Here is a 17375-nt window from a genome sequence, read left to right on the forward strand (position 1 = left end):
GAAAACGCAAAACTTTTATTATCACGTGAAATCAAAAAGTTATTTAGCAGCTTGCGCCTTACGCATTTGTGTGAGGACATTTCCAAGTTCTTCTCTCTTCTTCTTGGCACGAATATGAGTACCAAGCTGAAAAAAATTAAATCATATTACACACTGGTCAAAGATCCAAGGACAGCAATCATTGCACTGTTAACATAAATTTGTACATTTTATATCACACCTTTCTTTTGGGAGACATTTGAGATTAAAATAAACAAAAAAGGAGATGGTAAAATACAGGTTTTAATTTGAAAGAACGACACAGTTTTATAATTTTATAACAAATCGGCTATCATTTTGGTCACCATAAGGGCACTAGAACTTTATTTTTCGTTCAAATGAGCCCTATCTCGGTATTCTAGGACACTTGGCTCGATACGACCACCGATGGGACAAAAAAAAATAAAAAAATAAACACGCATCCATGATCTTTCTTGAGACAAAAAACAAATTCCACATTTTTAAGATGAGAGCTTGAAATCTCAGCAGAGGGTTCTCTGATACAGTGAACCTTATGGTGCAATTTTAACTCAGATTCCTTGACATTTTGAAGGTATTCTACCCCTTTCAGAAATCAGGCAAATTTTCCCATGTTCGTAGCTTTTGATGGGTAAAATTAAACTTTATGAATATTGTACATTTGAAATCAGCATACAAAGACAATTCTTCTGACGCATCTATTAATATAAAAATTCTGTCTTTAAGAATTTCGGTTACTATTGAGATATTCCGTGACACACAACGACAATAGAACTTCACTAATTGCAGTCCCCCAAATCACATAGTTAACGGACGGAGTACAAACTCGAACTAAGCTATGGAAGGGTCTTGATACACGTGATGTCTCAAGGACAACAGCAAATGGTTTCCAGATTGCTTGCAGTATCGCCAGTTTCATTACCTTTGCACCCACCTCGTATATCAATGTAAGAAAAGTTGAGGTTCATAATTGAATGCATCATGAAGTTTCATAAGGACCATACAAAAATTTTCAGTTTGACTTATTAATTACTGACTAAGAGCCAAATTTACCAGTTTTTGACGATCAAAACCCTACTCGACGGTCAAAATCCTGTAATTAAACTCAATTTAAAGGGAATTCCTTTACTTTTCATTTATTCTTTGGTGTAAAGCAATTAACAATCTTCGAAGTTTTCAAAGATTTCGCATGAAGCAAAGTCTAATCTTTCCAATCCTTTTTTTTTTAGCTCTGGCACTAAAGCTCCATTTTATGAACGTCGACACGGAAATATTTGAAGGAAAAATCATAATTTTTGAAAAAATGTCTTTTATAGAGCATAAAATATGGGGCGTGAAAATTTGCAAACAGCAAAACTAGAAAGAAATTTTCCCTAGAAATTGTTCAAAATGAGAGGGACTGTCTTATGGGTGTGTTCATTGCCACTCACTGAAGAATTACCCTCAGGGGGAAGTGGTTAGAACAGTAGTGAACAATCAGCTAACTTCAGAAAGAACAAAGGAACGCGAGAACAATCGTAAAAATAATACTAATTTAATGAGAAGTAGTATTGGGTATGGAGGAAATAATAGAGGGTTGGGAAATAAGCCGACCCCCCCCCAAAAAAAAAAGAAAGAAAAATGGCATACAGTTATGTATTTCTTCATTATGAAATGAATGTGCGAACACTTTCAATAAACTATGTCCTAAAATGCATTGGGTCTATTTTCAGGCGAAATTGTTATTGCGTCCATGAGTTCAGGAAAATTTTTTTTTATATTACCTTTATTTTTATTATTTTGAAATAATACCTAATTAACAGTTTGTTTTCTATCTATTTTCTTTTCCTTACAATACAACTGACCAGTAAACTAAACTTTCGTGAAAACAGATATGTTGTATTTTGTCATAGTCAACACGTATTTGCACTTCGAAAATATTTATTATTCTTCGTCAGCAGATACGGACAGCAAAGTTGACCAAATTGACTGAAAACATCTTCTTCGATTTGAAAAATTAGAGACACAATAAACCAAAAAAAATGATATAACTGTTACTGTTACTCAAGCAAAACTTAAAAATGAACATCCATTTATTTTTCTTAAGCAGAAAGGTATTCTTTTTAATCACTTTAGCAGTTGCGTATTCGTTTATATTTAGGACATGGAAAATCCAGGGCATTCTTACAATATTCCCAAACGCTGTGACAAAAGTAATAAACATACCGCTTAAATAGCTGTCTCTAGAGAAAAGCATACCAGCAAAATATATATCCTTCAACTGAGGTCGAAAAATCTGGTTTTCCAGAGAAAACTCAAGTCAATTAGATTTACACTCTGCATAAAGAGATAAAAAACCTAAAGTGTTCAATTTTGTATTAAATATACCAACTAAGAACAGTTTTCCGTTTACATACTGTCCAGTAAAATTGGTAGGCTACTTCGGATATATTTATTTCCTTAAAAAAAAAAACAGTTAATATATCTAACAGAAAAAAACTAAAAGCATAACAATTTTATCAAGAGAATAGGGAATGAAATATATATAGCAACTACAAACCAAACGTAACTGACATTATAAAGGATAGTAGCATGTATCTTTAAGGTATCCTTGAGCAGTTGCTATTTCTTTACCGTTCCATACCCGTTTTGTGTGAAAAAAAAAGGAGAAAAGGCTCTTAGCAAAAAGGTCTAAAGGGTGTATTATGTGATCAATTTTTTTCAATTCCTGGTAATAAAAAAAATTGCTCTAACAGATATTGCTAAATATTTTAAATGTACTAAGCAGCTCATGCCCTTAAAATGCTGGAAACGCCCTACCCCAGGAGAAATTCGATAAATTTATCAAAACAAACCTGCAATTTCGATCAGATTCCCATGGATTGAACAATGTCCGGGATATTTATGTAAGAGCGGAGAAATGCAGGGTTAATATGAATTTTTTTTTTTGTATTTTCGAGATTTTGAAGCAATTGAAATGCCAGTTGAAAAATTTAGTATTTGGCTTTATTCCCTCTATCAAATCTAGAAAAAAAAACTAACCCTAAAAAAATACTTAAAAACGCTAAGAATTGGTGTTCCAGGAAAAGAACGAAGAGAAAACAAATGTCGGAAATGCCATTTTGCGCAAATTATGAACCTGTAATTTTTTTTTTCCATCTAATCTACCCTCAGCATTCATCTTACCCTCTTTTTCAGGAATTTCAGCGCCCTCTTATCTTTGGAAACTTTCAGCAGCTCCATGGCACGTTTCTCATACGGTGCATGCCCCACAACTTCTGTCACTATACTTTTAATGAACTTATTGTGCTTTGACTGTTTCTGAAAAAAAATTATTGGCGCTATTAAAGAAGAATTGCCAAAGAATTTACAATTCTGAGAAAAGGAAAAATGACAAAAAAAATCACTGATGCTGTTAAAGAAGAATTGCCAAAGAATTTGCAATTCTGAAGAAAGAAAAATGATATAAAAAATAAAGTAAATTATGGGGCAACTATAGGCGTTTTTTTCTATTAGTTTATTCTTGTGTTTCTAGAATTGGATCATGCATGCCAAAAAAAAAAAAAAAAAAAAAAAAGCAGCTCACTAGACTCATCAACAACATTTGTTACTTGTGCATAGGACAGCTAACATCCTTGTCTAAATCCCAACTTTATTCAACATCCCGGATACACATTTTAGTAGCTAGAATTGTTCGATGCATCTCCAATAAGTTTGTCTAATGCATAGGTTGTCAAATTGAGCTATAGGAAAACGTCCTTTATTAAAACACAATTCGTCACGAGCTGGCTTCCAACTTACAACACGAATGAGTGTCGAAATAATTTTAAGCTTAATGATCTTAGGTATAGCGCTGATATTGCAAAAAAGACACAACTTGACCTCTGCCAACAAAGCCCTGTAATACGTCTGCAGTGACTGAGTTGTACAGCAACACAAGCAACGACGAATATAGAATAGAATTTAAACCTATAAAAGTGCCAAAATAAGTCCATATGACAGTCCATATCAAATTCATCTGAATCCAACAGACCCTTCTTATAAATACGGAAAACAGGATTTATGCCCATTTCTCACACAGACTGAATCAAGCATGGACATTCGAAGCCAAAATTGAAGCTCTTTGAGCGGGCTTTGTCAAATGAATCCTGCCAAACCCTCAACAGAGGTCAGATAGGTTACAGACTACAAAAAACACAATTATGAGTTTCGCTATCGATTCCCGCTTCCGATCCTGGTTAGTTCGGATAAGACTTTCCTTTCTGGAAAATGCGCCTACAATGAGAACTTAGGGATCATAGGGATCTGTTTGCTCTGACCAAATTTGATTGAGATCAAACAGCCACTTTTCGTCTACGCCCCAGTAAAAAGATGTAGGGATCTCTTCCAAAGACAACACACTTTAATTTCCAACCATCTCATTCAACCATCCATTCTCGTAAATAGCCTGATAACGAGAATTCAGCGGCTTCCTACACACCACTAAGGCCGGATACAGACATAAAAAATGCAACTGATATACTAGCACTTACTACCCACCAGGTTACGCAAGCATCCAACGTCCGCTATCTGGAGGCATGCTTATAACTAAACTTAGGGATCTCTTCATGTGCCTCCTGAGAAAGCCAGAAGGGGCCAGAGCGTAACAACCCCTTCTGATTACTGTTCTAATCACTTGAATTTAGGGATACCAGTGTTTGGACTGGGTCCTGGTCCCCTAAAAACATAACTAGGATATTAGCTCTTACCCCCCATGAAGTTTTGTTAAAATCTAACCCCTTCTGGTAAATATCCTGGTTACAAGAATACAGATATCCCTTTCTCACAGATAGGTTGGATCCGGTACGGTCTCTCTATAGCAGGACTAAGGACAATTTCTCTTGCTTCTCGCCCGGTTTCGGTCTAACCCTTACTTTTTACCAATTTTTGTCAGTCTCAACTTTGTCAGTTGAGACTGACAACCTCTTCCATCCTCATGACAAGAATCTTGAGACCTCCTTCCTAATCACAAATTAGATTGGGTATAAATTCCCAAAAGTCCCAACTATGGAACTTGTTCTTACTTCTCACCAAGTTCAGTCGAGATATGACAGCCGCTTCTGCTAGATATCCTGATGACAAGAGTCTAGCCCCCTCCCTCCAACATACCAGGTCAGAAATGAACCCCAAAAAGTATAAATACAACATTTACTTTAAGATTCTATTAGACTTAGTTGATATTGGCAACCTCCTAGGGGTTCCCTTTTTCACGCCCCATAGAAGTCAGGTGAAGCTTTGATCCTTGGAAAGCACAAGCACCTTTCACTTACTATTAAGTTTGGTAGACATGAAAATTCCTCATGGTTGATGTACAAGTGACAAGATTCTGCCCCCTTCCCTCTTTTCCCACATCCATGTACTGGATTGCAATTGGATTGCATTAGTCTGCTTCAAGGTCTGAGTCTAAAATGTAAACAAATTTTTGAAGACTTGAATCAAGTCAAAATTTTATTTTAAACTCCTCGGCTTCGGACACAGATTTGGTTTCCACTCAGAGAATACGGCCAACAGGGTCATCAAATAACTGAACATATTGAGATCACATATAAAGAAAATCAAGGATTCAGAGCAGGGACTTCTCTTCAAACTTGACAGCGCATAATTTTATTGCAAGTTGCTTGTGACAAACTTTGTCAAAAGTTTTGGAAAAGTCAAGCAGAATCATGTCAGCAGGCACACCTGTATCAAGATACTTAGTTACATGGTCGCAAAATTCAAGGAGATTGGTATCAACAGATCTCCCAGAACGAAAGCCATGCTGTGAGGTGCGCAAGAGATTATTTGATAGTAACTGAAGAATTGATTTTTCAAGAACCCTAACAACAGCTGATGACATGCTAATAGGTCAGTAATTTTCAGCAAGGTCCTTTCTACCTTTCTTAAATATTATAATGATATGGGATGTTTTCCAATCCAGAGGTAGTCTGGAAAGATTTAATAACAACTTGAACAGTAAGGAAAGACGCTGAGACAAGACTGTTCGACATTCATGGAGGATACGAGGATGAATAGTTTGGGCCAGCAGATTTATTCATTTTGAGGGACATACGTTCCTTTGGAACTACTGTATCTTTTACCAGAATGGGTTCCATATTATGTAACACATCATATATAGGAGGTGGGGGGGGCAATACTGGAATTGGAGGGAAAACAGATGCAAATTGTTGGCTGAAAATTTCAACTTTCAGCTCAGGATCAGCAACTGGTTGCCTATTGTGCAGAACATCAGGGACTGTGCGTCTGCTGCGGCATTTTTGAGAGACATAAAACCAGAAAGAATTAGGATTATCCCTAACATTCTCAGCTAATTGTTCCTTAAACCTCCTCTTCAACTGCTTGATTTGGTTGGTTGTCTGGTTACGCAAAGTTTTGAAGAGTTGATAATTTTCAGCAGTTTTCTTTTTCCTGCAATGATTCCATGCTCGATGTTTTCTATTAATTAGCTTACTTGTTTCAGTAGTTTAAAAAGGTAGACTTTTGACCTGTTTAGCCCAAAAAATTCTGGTGCACGACTTTTCAGCATGCAAATAACGCTTTTCGCATTAGACCAACTCTCATCAATATCATTGGTGATAAGCTGTTCCCGATTGAAATTTTTAAGTCTTTTGAAGCCTAGTTTATAATTGACATATTTTCGTCGCTTAGAAGAGGGTTGTTTAGTAGGCAAAAACTGAAATAATTACACATGGTCGCTATTACCAAAGGGTGTGGTTATTACATTCTTAATAAGAAGGTCAGGATTACTGGGGAATAACCAGATCAAAAGTGTTGGGAACTTAACCTTCCCTGGAACAAGTTGGTTCTGAAATTGTTTGACATAGGAAATTATCAGAGTACAGACAAAAAAGAAGAACCTCTAGTGCAAAACTGGATCCATCAATCCATTGGATTTCAGGAAAGTTGAAGTCCCCCAGAAGGATAAGATCATAACTTGCAAAATCGGATATGACATGTAATAACATAGCAGCCAAATTAGATTCAGAGTCCAAAACAAAGAGAGCACAGAGGCTTCTATAAATGACACCCAATACAATTGAGATTGTTTGATTGTGTATTTTTATCCAGACAAACTCAATTCCATCAGTAATTAAAGGGAATTAAAATGAATGAGACAATCCTTCAGTCCATTTCTTACATATAATCAAACTCCTCTGTGACGAAGTGGGAATTCAGGTTGGAAAATCTGAATTACTTCTGTAATTGCAGCAATATCCACCTCTGCCATTAACATACAAAAGGAGAATTCTGAAAGTTTATTAGGGAGATTATCAAAAATGGATACCGCTTTGTGAAATAACAAGGAAGAAACAGTAGGTGAGCAAGTTATTTCAGAAGAAACACTAGAAATAGAAGCATTAGAAAGGTCAGCATCAGATAGAGAAACATGTTATGAATACTACTAGGTAGTTGAGAGACAAGACTAGATGGTGCAAGACTCCAATTATTTTAACAATTTACAGGGGTAGGAGTCAGTCATCAGTGGAATGTTGGAGCAGTTGGTGAGATGGCTCCAACTGGCAATTTTTTGTACAACAGCATCCCTGCGAATAATTAAGTCCACCTCTCCATTAGCTTTTGTGCGTTTAACTCCTCAACTAGGGCTTTATAATTCGTTCGATCTTCCTTAGGACTGTCACAATAGAAACAGATTGCAACTTTTGTTTCAAAAGATTTCTGTATGATTCTTTGTTTCAATTTAATTGATGGCACAGATAAAAGGAGATGAAGGGGCAGCTATCCAATGGTTATTGGCTACTTGTAAGTCTTTACATTTACTGGATGGCCGCCAGTATCAACTCCATAGCTGGAGGCCAGATAATTATAGAGGAAAACAGCATCATCAGTCTAGGAGGGAATTCCATATGTAATAATATTCAAGCGTCTTTCAAAACGCTGACGCTCAGAATGAGCAATCTGACAACCATCATTGTTGGTCGAGGGGGCTTAGGAAGCTTAGACAGTTCTTTAGTCGCTGTGGAAGCTACTAGGTCATGGACAGTTGACACAGAGCATATAGATTGAAGCAAATTTTCTATGTGTGATACTTTACTTGCAATAGCACTGATATGGGAAGAAATGTCCCTTTTGATGTCAGTCCTCAGCTGGAAAAGGGCTAGGGATAATTGATTAGTAGTAGCAAACTCCTTTTTTAGATCTTCCTTGAAAGTTTTCATGGAATATCCATTACAAAAGCTAGTTTTACCATCATAGCCTGCTCACCACTAGAGGGAGGGGGAGGGCTAACTTTAAAAGCTGGGCAGAACCATGTACATGTAAGTGACAGCATCATTTTCATTAACAGTTTATATTCACCAGGGGACAGGTCTAAACATTCACCACAGATCCATTTATCACAAATGTCAGATCCAAAGGTCAAAGACCCTTCATTCAATTAAGTAGTACATGCTGCACATTCATCATGGCCTTTAACTGGACTGATATGTTTACGTTTGGCCTTGTTGGACATAGTAAAATAGCAACAAATGAATACCTCTGTAATAACTCCTCACCTGTCACTAATTCAGATACTTAGAATGAAGGCAAATGCTTCTTAAAAGTTGAGGCAGGTGCTTTGCTCATAGCCTATATGCAATGAAATAAAAAAGATTTACAAATCAAATATTGAATTGTAAATAGGTCCCATGATTTAAGGAACAGATTCTATATGGACAGGTACATAAACAAATAGCAGACCCATGACAAATGATAAATTCTTTTTTTAACAATAAAGCCAACAGCTCAACTTTATAAACTGTCAAATACATCCACATTAAAAAGTTTTTTCTCATGAAAAATCACAATAGAGATAATAAGGTGCTTTAACTACAATGTATTCCAATGATTATGGGAAGTAAATGATGAAGCAGTGACTTACGCCTATCCTTCTGGAAGGTCTTGGGGCCTGGACATTCTTGGTAGTCTTATGACCTTTGTTTAAGCCAACTGCCAAATCAAAGTTTTTCTTCACCATCTAAAAATGAAAAAATTATTAACAAGCATATCCAACCAGAATGTAAGGATAGGCATATATCTTCGCTTGAATATCCCGAAAAATCTCCCTCTTAAGAAGAATTACATCATAGTAGGGTATACCCATTGACCTACTATAAATTGTGTTGCAGGTTTAGATTCATTAACAGGTTAAAAAGCATGTACAAAAATATTTTTAGAAATTATTCTAAAAATATTTTTCCATGTTGACCAATGGCCTGCATTGTGCAGATAGCAGTCTCATGACTCAATGCCTTTGGCCAGGAGTACAATGCGTGGTTGGGGGCAAATCATCCAATGCTCCCATGTTTCCCCTCATATTTCTCCAGATCTCAATCCTAAGGTCATTAATTTAATTCAATAAGCAGTGTTGAATTTTTTTTTAAGATTGGGTTAAGTTTTAAGTTTTTACATCAGTCAGGAAGTTTAATTTCAGTCCTAGTTCAGTTCACAAACTAAAGTGATTGACTAGTTTTCTTTCCAATATTTTTTACAATTAAATAATATGTTCTCAGGGGTTTCTGCTGTGTTCTTTTAGTACCTGCAAAATGGGCTATTGGCAACTTCTCCATTTGACTGCTTTATTTCATATGAAAAAGAATGGTGGTTAAGGTTAGTTGTAATTGTACACAGACAATGAATCCAGACTGATTGCATCCAGGTTGGAAAGAGGGATAAATTTAGTGGCCTTAATTTAGGTATTTTTTTTAGTTTTAATTTAGTTATATCCCAATAGTTAGAGGTTTCATTGGTTCTATTTGGCTTTTTGCTCCTTGCTTTGCTATCTTGTCTTTTTTTTCTCCAATACCTAAATTTAATAACACAGCCTAATCTTCCAAAGCTGTTTAGGTTTTCTTTGGTCTGATGTAGGTCTATGTCCAGTGATTCAAAGTTAGAGTTTTTTTACGATATTTTAGGAGGGCAGACTTATAGTCAGAGAAAACTAATATTTGCTTATTGCTCTCTTTCAGTTTAAATACTCTCTGATGCCAAATTGATTGCAGCTACTTCAGCTGTTAGTACGCTGGTCCCTGCCTTGTTTTTTTCCATAGTGTATAGGCTCTGATCTTTTAAAAAGCATCCACTTCCACATCCCTCTTCACTTAGAGACCCATCAACAAATAGTTGTGCATATCCATTATAGGGTACTAAACCAATAGGCTGACAGCTAGAACAATGTTCTGTTCTTTAGCCAGCACAAACAACACAAAACAACTGACCCAGGTATGATTTATAGGTCAACTGAAAGCTCAGTCACTGCTTGTTTTTATACACTTTGAAATATATGCTAAAAGCAGAGTCACTAGTATGTTAAAAATTATCCAGCACTCACAACAATGAACATGCACACAACATGTCAAAACAGTTTACCAGCATGTACTTTTATTCACATAATCTGACATGTCAACCAGGAGACCAACATAGAAAGCATCTGGGTTTATAACAGGGATCAGACCAGCTCCTTTACATTTAAACATTCAGATAGTTTTATTAAAAAAGTAATAAACTAAAAACATCAAAAAGAAAAAAAACATTTAACCTTCAGATATTTGTATTGAAAACAAATAAAATCATGATGCCAAGAAGTAAAAATGTATCAAAGAAGCAGTATTAACTAATAAAACAGAACTTCTACTCTTCTAAACATATCTGACAGTAAAACTTAGTTCTTTTTCACTTCAAGTACCACCACACCCCGCCCTTTATTAGAAAGTTCCTCCTGCAGAATATTCCCTCTGAAAAATTCACACATTAGAATGGAGAATTTATCCTATGGAATACTTCAGGCAAGCCTAGCTGCAATGTAAAGCCTTTTTAAAAATAATAAAAAAAAGTTTGCACAAATATTGAGGTGTTGAAGAGGGGCAACTCACCTCATATATGTAATAATTTTGTTTTGTTTTAAGTTTTACTGTTACTCCTTGCTTTCAGGTGAAAAAATTAACTTTTGATTGTTTTTTTAAATAATACCTAGAAATCTGACTCCATCTACATGAAAAAATCCCCCTCCCCAAGAAATATCCTCTAGACAATTCAATCTCAGTGAAAATTTACTCTGGGCCATTACTCTTAACATCTCCATGCCTAAAATTGAGTTGGCAAAGAGAAAACAAGACATAGAAAAATAATTTTATATGGATTCTGGCAAATTTACCCATGGGGAAGTTTCTCCAGAAAATTTTACCTCTAGAATCTCCCAATCACATTTTTTTTTGTGGAAAAGCCTCCCAGTAAAAATTTCACCATCCCCTATCAATAAAATGTATGCTATAAAATTTAAACACTATTTGTAAACCAAGGGCATCAATGATCTTTTGTTCTCATAAAAACAACACAAAATTCCACACTTTTGCAGATAGGAGCTTGAAACATTTATAGGAAGATAATCTGGCAGTCTGATTTTCATTAAAATCCTTTGACTTTTATGTGTTTTTTTAGAATTTTGATTACTGAGCTGTGTTGCTCCTTACAGTTCATTACCAAAAAATGTTTGAAGCTTTAATGAAACTTTTCCTTAGATATGGCAAATGACAAAAATGTTTCCTATAAAAATGGCAAATAAAATTTGCAAATGTGAAATTTTTTTTTTAATGTGAAAGATTACTAAAACTTAAAAAACAAGAGCTAAGAGCTCATATGGCACTTGTGACTAGGCAAGAAGAGCTAAGAGCCACGAGATCATATGGTATGAGCTCAATAGATTGATTTAAAAAGGAAAATAAGAGGCTTAATGCCGGTCAAGATTTAAAATAAGAGCTCTGAGTCACAAAGTCCTTCTAAATATCAAAATTCATTAAGATCCGATCACCCACTCGTAAGTTATAAATACCTAATTTTTTCTAATTTTTCCTCTCCCTTTTGCCCCCCAGATGGTCGAATCTGGGAAAACGACTTTATCAAGTCAAATTGTGCAGCTCCCTGACACGCCTACCAATTTTCATCGCCCTAGCACGTCCAGAAGCACCAAACTCGCCAAATCACTGAACCCCTCCCCCTAACTCCCCCAAAGAGAGTGAATCCTGTACGATTCTGTCAATCATGTATCAAGGACATTTGTTTATTCTATCCACCAAGCTTCATCTCGATTCCTCCACTCTAAGTGTTTTTCCAAGATTTCCCCCTCCAACTCCCCCCAATGTCAAAAGATCAGGTCGGGATTTGAAATAAGAGCTCTGAGACATGAATTTCTTCTAAAAATCAAATTTCATTACAATCCTATCATCTATTCTTAAGATAAAAATACCCCAATTTTCATGTTTTCCAAGAATCCAAGAACCACTTTAAGTATTTTCTAAGATTCCTGGTCCCCCAAACTGCCCCCCCCCCAATTACGCTTGATCCGGTTGAGATTTAAAATAAGATATCTGAGTTACAAGGTCCTTCTAAATATGAAGTTTCATGAAGATCTGATCACTCCTTCATAAGTTAAAAATACGTCATTTTTTCTTATTTTTCAGAATTAACCCCCCCCCCCAATTGAGCAGATCCGTTCCAATTATGTAAATCATGTATGCAAGACTTCTGCTTATTTTTCAACCAAGTTTCATCCCAATCCCTCCAATCTAAGCGTTTTCCATCATTTTAGGTTTCCCCACCCCAAACTTCCCCCAATGTCACCAGATCCGGTCGGGTTTAAAATAAGAGCTCTGAGCCACGATATCCTTCTAAATATCAAATTTCATTGAGATCCGATCACCCGTTCGTAAGTTAAAAATACCTCATTTTTTTTATTTTTCAGAAATACCCCCCCAACTACCCCAAAGAGAGCGGATCCGTTCCGTTTATGTCAATCATCTATCTAGGACTTGTGTTTATTTTTCCCACCATGTTTCATCCCAATCCCCCCACTCTAAGTGTTTTCCAAGTTTTAGGTTTCCCCCTCCCAACTCCCCGCCCCCATCACCAGATCCAGTCAGGATTTAAAATAAGAGCTCTAAGACATGATATCCTTCTAAACATCAAATTTCATTGAGATCCAATCACCCATTCGTAATTTGAAAATGCCTCATTTTTTCTAATTTTTAAGGATTACTCCCCCCCCCCCAACTACTCCAAAGAGAACGAATCAGTTCCGATTATGTCAATCATGTATCTGGGACTTGCGCTTATGTTTCCCATCAAGTTTCATCCCAATCCCTCCACTCTAAGTGTTTTCCAAGATTTTAGGTTCCCCCCTCCAACTCCGCCCAAGGTCATCAGATCCGGTCGAGATTTAAAATAAGAGCTCTGAGACACAATATCATTCCAAACATCAAATTTCATTAAGATCCAATCACCCACTCATAAGTTAAAAATACTTCATTTTTTCTATTTTTTCTGAATTAACCGGCCCCCCACTCCCCCAAGATGGTCAAATCGGAAAAACGACTATTTCTAATTTAATCTGGTCCAGTCCCTGATACGCTTGCCAAATTTCATCATCCTAGCATACCTGGAAGTGCCTAAAGTAGCAAAACTGGGACTTTAGGTTTCCCCCCTCCAACTCCCCCCAATGTCATCAGATCCGGTCGGGATTTAAAATAAGAGCTCTGAGACAAAATATCATTCAAACATCAGATTTCATTAAGATCCAATCACCCGCTCATAAGTTAAAAATACTTCATTTTTTCTATTTTTTGTGAATTAACCGCCCCCTCCCCCCAGATGGTCAAATCGGGAAAACGAGTATTTCTAATTTAATCTGTTCCGGTCCCTGATACGCTTGCCAAATTTCATTGTCCTAGCTTACCTGGAAGTGCCTTAAGTAGCAAAACCAGGACCAAGAGACCGACAGACTGACAGAATTGGCGATTGCTATATGTCACTTGGTTAATACCAAGTGCCATAAAAAGCTTGGAAAGTAGAAAATAATAAAATTTGAGACAGGGCCTTAACATTATCAATATCCTGATTAAAGTCTAATAATATTTCCTTTTACTTGTTTTAGAAACTGTAAGCTATGGCCATAATTCAAGAGAAAAGGATCCAAACCAATTTCACAACATGGTTGTCCATTGAGCTCCTGACCAATTTCCTGTTTAAGTTTGAAAAAGCAACCATGTCAGGATATAGGTTAGCTGGGACCAAAAAAGTGACACTGTCCACTGTCAGATTATTGAGAAAATTGTTTTATATTGTCAAACAACCAACTAGCCTAATTAAAAACTACACTATCTTTTAAAATTGGAAAAATATTCTAATAATTAATAATAATTAGATGCCTTTCAAACCAAGATAAAATTCTGCTTTAGCAACTTTCTTGCTATCTCGGAAAGGGGTTAAGTTAGGCAAACAAAACTGTCAGTAATGAATCCAGGGCCAAGAATATACTCTGGAAGGTACTGCCAAGCTTCCATGTTAACCTATTTTAATCTCTAAGTCTTAGAAATGTGTCTAACCTACTTTATAGGTCTATACCTGTTGAAATTTTGAAAAAAAAATATCTTAATTTTCAGTTGTTAATTTGCTTTTCTCTAGTTTTAATTCTGAAAATACAATCTCTGTTGTTAGAGAAGAATTTTAACCCTTATCACCAGGTTTTTTATTTAGGAAATGTAGGCTATTTGCATATTTTTGAATTCTTACAGATTGTGATTGAGCAAAGGGTCAATGTTCCTACTACCTGAACAGCTGTTTAGGGTCATGAAACTATTGTTAATAGATGCATTTTGACTTTTGGGACATCTTTTCTCTCTTCCAAAACTACCGCAAGCTTACTGTTATGGAGTTATTCCAGCCCAAACATCATGTATTTACACATATAGAGTTGCAATCATTTCCAGCTTTGTTGATTAGATATTTGAAATTGCAAATCTGTAATAGATTAGAAACAAATTTGGGCTATATATTTGCACATCAGGAGGGTGGGGGTAAAGCATAGCATATATTAAATATGTAAAGTAACCATTGCTGTATTCAATATATGCTATGCTTTATACCCCTCCCCCCTCCTAATGTGCAAATATATAATAACTCCATAATGGTGAGTCTGAGGTAATTTTGCAAGAGAGAAAAGATGTTCAAAAAGTCAAAATGCATCTATTAACAATAGTTTCATGACCCTAAACAATTGTCCAGGTAATAGGAACATTGACTGAACAAAGTTGTGAAGCTGAAAAGTTTTCTTGAATTGAATTGGAGCTGAAGACCTCTTTTGCATAGTTTCATATTAATAAAACTAAATTCATTTTCCTAACCTAGCCCCTTTCCAGGATAGCTAATTTAGAATTTTACCCAAACAAATTCAAAGTCCTTACAAAATTTGTAGATTGTTAAAAGTTAGGCTGTGCTTTGTGTCAATAGCTACATCAAACTTAGCTAGAAAATCTGCTATGCGTTTATCATGGGGGAGAAAAGGATGAAAAACTTCCATTCAAAAGGAAAATCAGTGAGGTAGAAGTTGTTTTCTTAATTTTTTTTAAAGGGGCAGGAGGGGGCTGTCAATTCATTGAGGTGTTGGTAGCTGATTTAGTACCCTATTCCTCCTTTAAAAGATGTTTAAAATGTTGGATCACAGTTTAGGATGTATGTTATAAAAGTGAAATCTTGCAAAATAGATCTTCTGCTTAATTGAAGTACAACAAAATTGTTTTCAGCTTCACAACTTTGCTCAATTCCACTTATAAGGTTCTAAAAATATACAAATTTCCTAAATTATAAAAAAAAGTATGGTAAAATTCTAGTTAATTGACTTCTTGCCATCTTGTAAAGGGTTTAGGTTAGGAAAATGAAACTTTTAGGGATAAGTCTACAGGCTAAAGTATGTCCCAAGAAGGTATTTTAAAGTACCCACCTCCACTGCTTCTCCCTCTAGAGGGTCCTCAAATTTGCCTGCATGACAGGTCCATACCTATTGAAATTTTGACAAAACAACATTTTACCTTAATTTTCAGTTACTAGTTGCCTTTTCTCTGGCTTTAGTTCTGGAAATGCAATTCATGTTATTTGAGCAGAATTTTGAGCCATATTAATTTTTTTTTCAGAATTTAGGAAATGTATTTGCATATCTTAAAACCTTATAAAATGGATTTGAGCAAAGTTATGAAGCTGAAAATAATTTTGTTGAACTTCAATTAAGCAGAAGACCCATTTTGCAAGGTTTCATTTTTATAACACACATATTTTTAAAGGTCATCACAGGTCAGGGCCCTCTACAGGGAGGAGTGGAGGTAGTTGCTTTAAAATACCTTCCCAGGACAGACTAAGTCTGTAGAGTCATCCCTGAAAGTTTCATTCTCCTAACCTAAACCCTTTCTGAGATAGCAAGAAGTCAATTAACTAGAATTTTACCAATATATTGTTATGGCTCAAAATTATAGGCTACTCAAATAACTGGAATTGCATTTTTCAGAACTAAAGGCAGAGAAAAAGCAACTAGTAACTGAAAATTAAGGTAAAATGTGGTTGTGTCAAAATTTCAATAGATATAGACCTGTCTTGTAGGCAAATTTCAGGGCCCCCTAGAGGGAGGAGTGGATGCGGGTACTTTAAAATACCTTCCCGGGACATACTTTAGTATGTAGATTCATCCCTGAAAGTTTCATTTTCCTAACCTAAACCCTTTCCGAGATAGCAAGAAGTCAATTAACTAGAATTTGACCAATTAACTAGAATTTTGCTATTTTCAGTTTTAGCATGCCCTAGTTCCAGGAATGGGTCAAAATATTTATCAACACATCTTCTCTCGAGTACCACGAAAACAAACATTATTAAATCCTAAGATGTCGGATATGAAATTTCTAGCAACACAGGCAAACCTCACAAACCTGCAGCGATTAGTATGGATAAATTTAATTTGTCTAAATTTTCTTTCAATACTACCTTTATTTCTTTCTTCTAGTGTTTATTCTTTTCTACTTTGAACCAGTGTTGCCATATATGAAATAAAAGCACTCCAGGGCCTTTCAAAAAATTCCAAAAAAACGCCAGATCCTCCTATCATGTAGCCTTAGGCTGAGTAGGGAGAAGTAACGTAATAATCGATGACAACTAATTCAAAAACAGATGGAAAAGGGGAAAAACAAGGAAATATAATTCATCAGTACTTGGTGCATAATTTAAAGTAAAAATTCCATATTTTTATGATCATTTTCTCTGTATAGCCTAGGGCTATATGAGACCATTAAAGGGAATATATGGTTGAGCTGTCAAAATAATGTTCCGGGCCCGAATAAAATTGTTTATGTCGGTACAAGTTTGTTACACATTGTATAATAGTAAATGCGATTGTGATAATATTACATCTCAGAGGGGAAAATGATCTATGTCAATTTTCCTTGTCCGGTTTTGATGGATAGTAATAGAATTATTATGAAACAAAAGAATATGCTGATACTGCTTGGTGGAATGCAGAATAGAGATTACAGCTT

At 35.7% G+C, this 17375-nt stretch overlaps 1 protein-coding gene across 2 annotated transcripts; it reads right to left on the minus strand.

Moving 5' to 3' along the window:
- On the minus strand, positions 1-16920 carry LOC136027285 (large ribosomal subunit protein eL36-like). Of its 2 annotated transcripts, none has more exons than XM_065704376.1 (4): positions 16828-16920; positions 8912-9007; positions 3184-3318; positions 1-126 (listed from the first exon to the last, which is right to left on the minus strand). In XM_065704376.1, the coding sequence occupies exons 2-4, from the start codon at positions 9005-9007 to the stop codon at positions 40-42; spliced, it is 318 nt and encodes a 105-aa protein (XP_065560448.1). In that variant the 5' UTR covers positions 16828-16920; the 3' UTR covers positions 1-39. The 2 variants fall into 2 exon arrangements, with proteins under 2 accessions (XP_065560448.1, XP_065560449.1); XM_065704377.1 differs by having other exon boundaries at positions 16773-16847.
- Between the last annotated feature and the right edge of the window lie 455 nt (positions 16921-17375).

The sequence above is a fragment of the Artemia franciscana genome, chromosome 5 (genome assembly GCF_032884065.1).
Source record: "Artemia franciscana chromosome 5, ASM3288406v1, whole genome shotgun sequence".
In the NCBI taxonomy this organism is placed as follows: domain Eukaryota; kingdom Metazoa; phylum Arthropoda; class Branchiopoda; order Anostraca; family Artemiidae; genus Artemia; species Artemia franciscana.

Bases quoted from the DNA above. Each gene is read 5' to 3' on its own strand.
- LOC136027285 (XM_065704376.1), bottom strand. From the start codon at position 9,007: ATGGTGAAGAAAAACTTTGATTTGGCAGTTGGCTTAAACAAAGGTCAT. The intron at 3,319-8,911 runs GTAAGTCACTGC...ATTTTTTTTCAG, and splicing joins GACCTTCCAGAAGGATAGGC to AAACAGTCAAAGCACAATAA. The intron at 127-3,183 runs GTAAGATGAATG...AATTTTTTTCAG, and splicing joins TGAAATTCCTGAAAAAGAGG to CTTGGTACTCATATTCGTGC.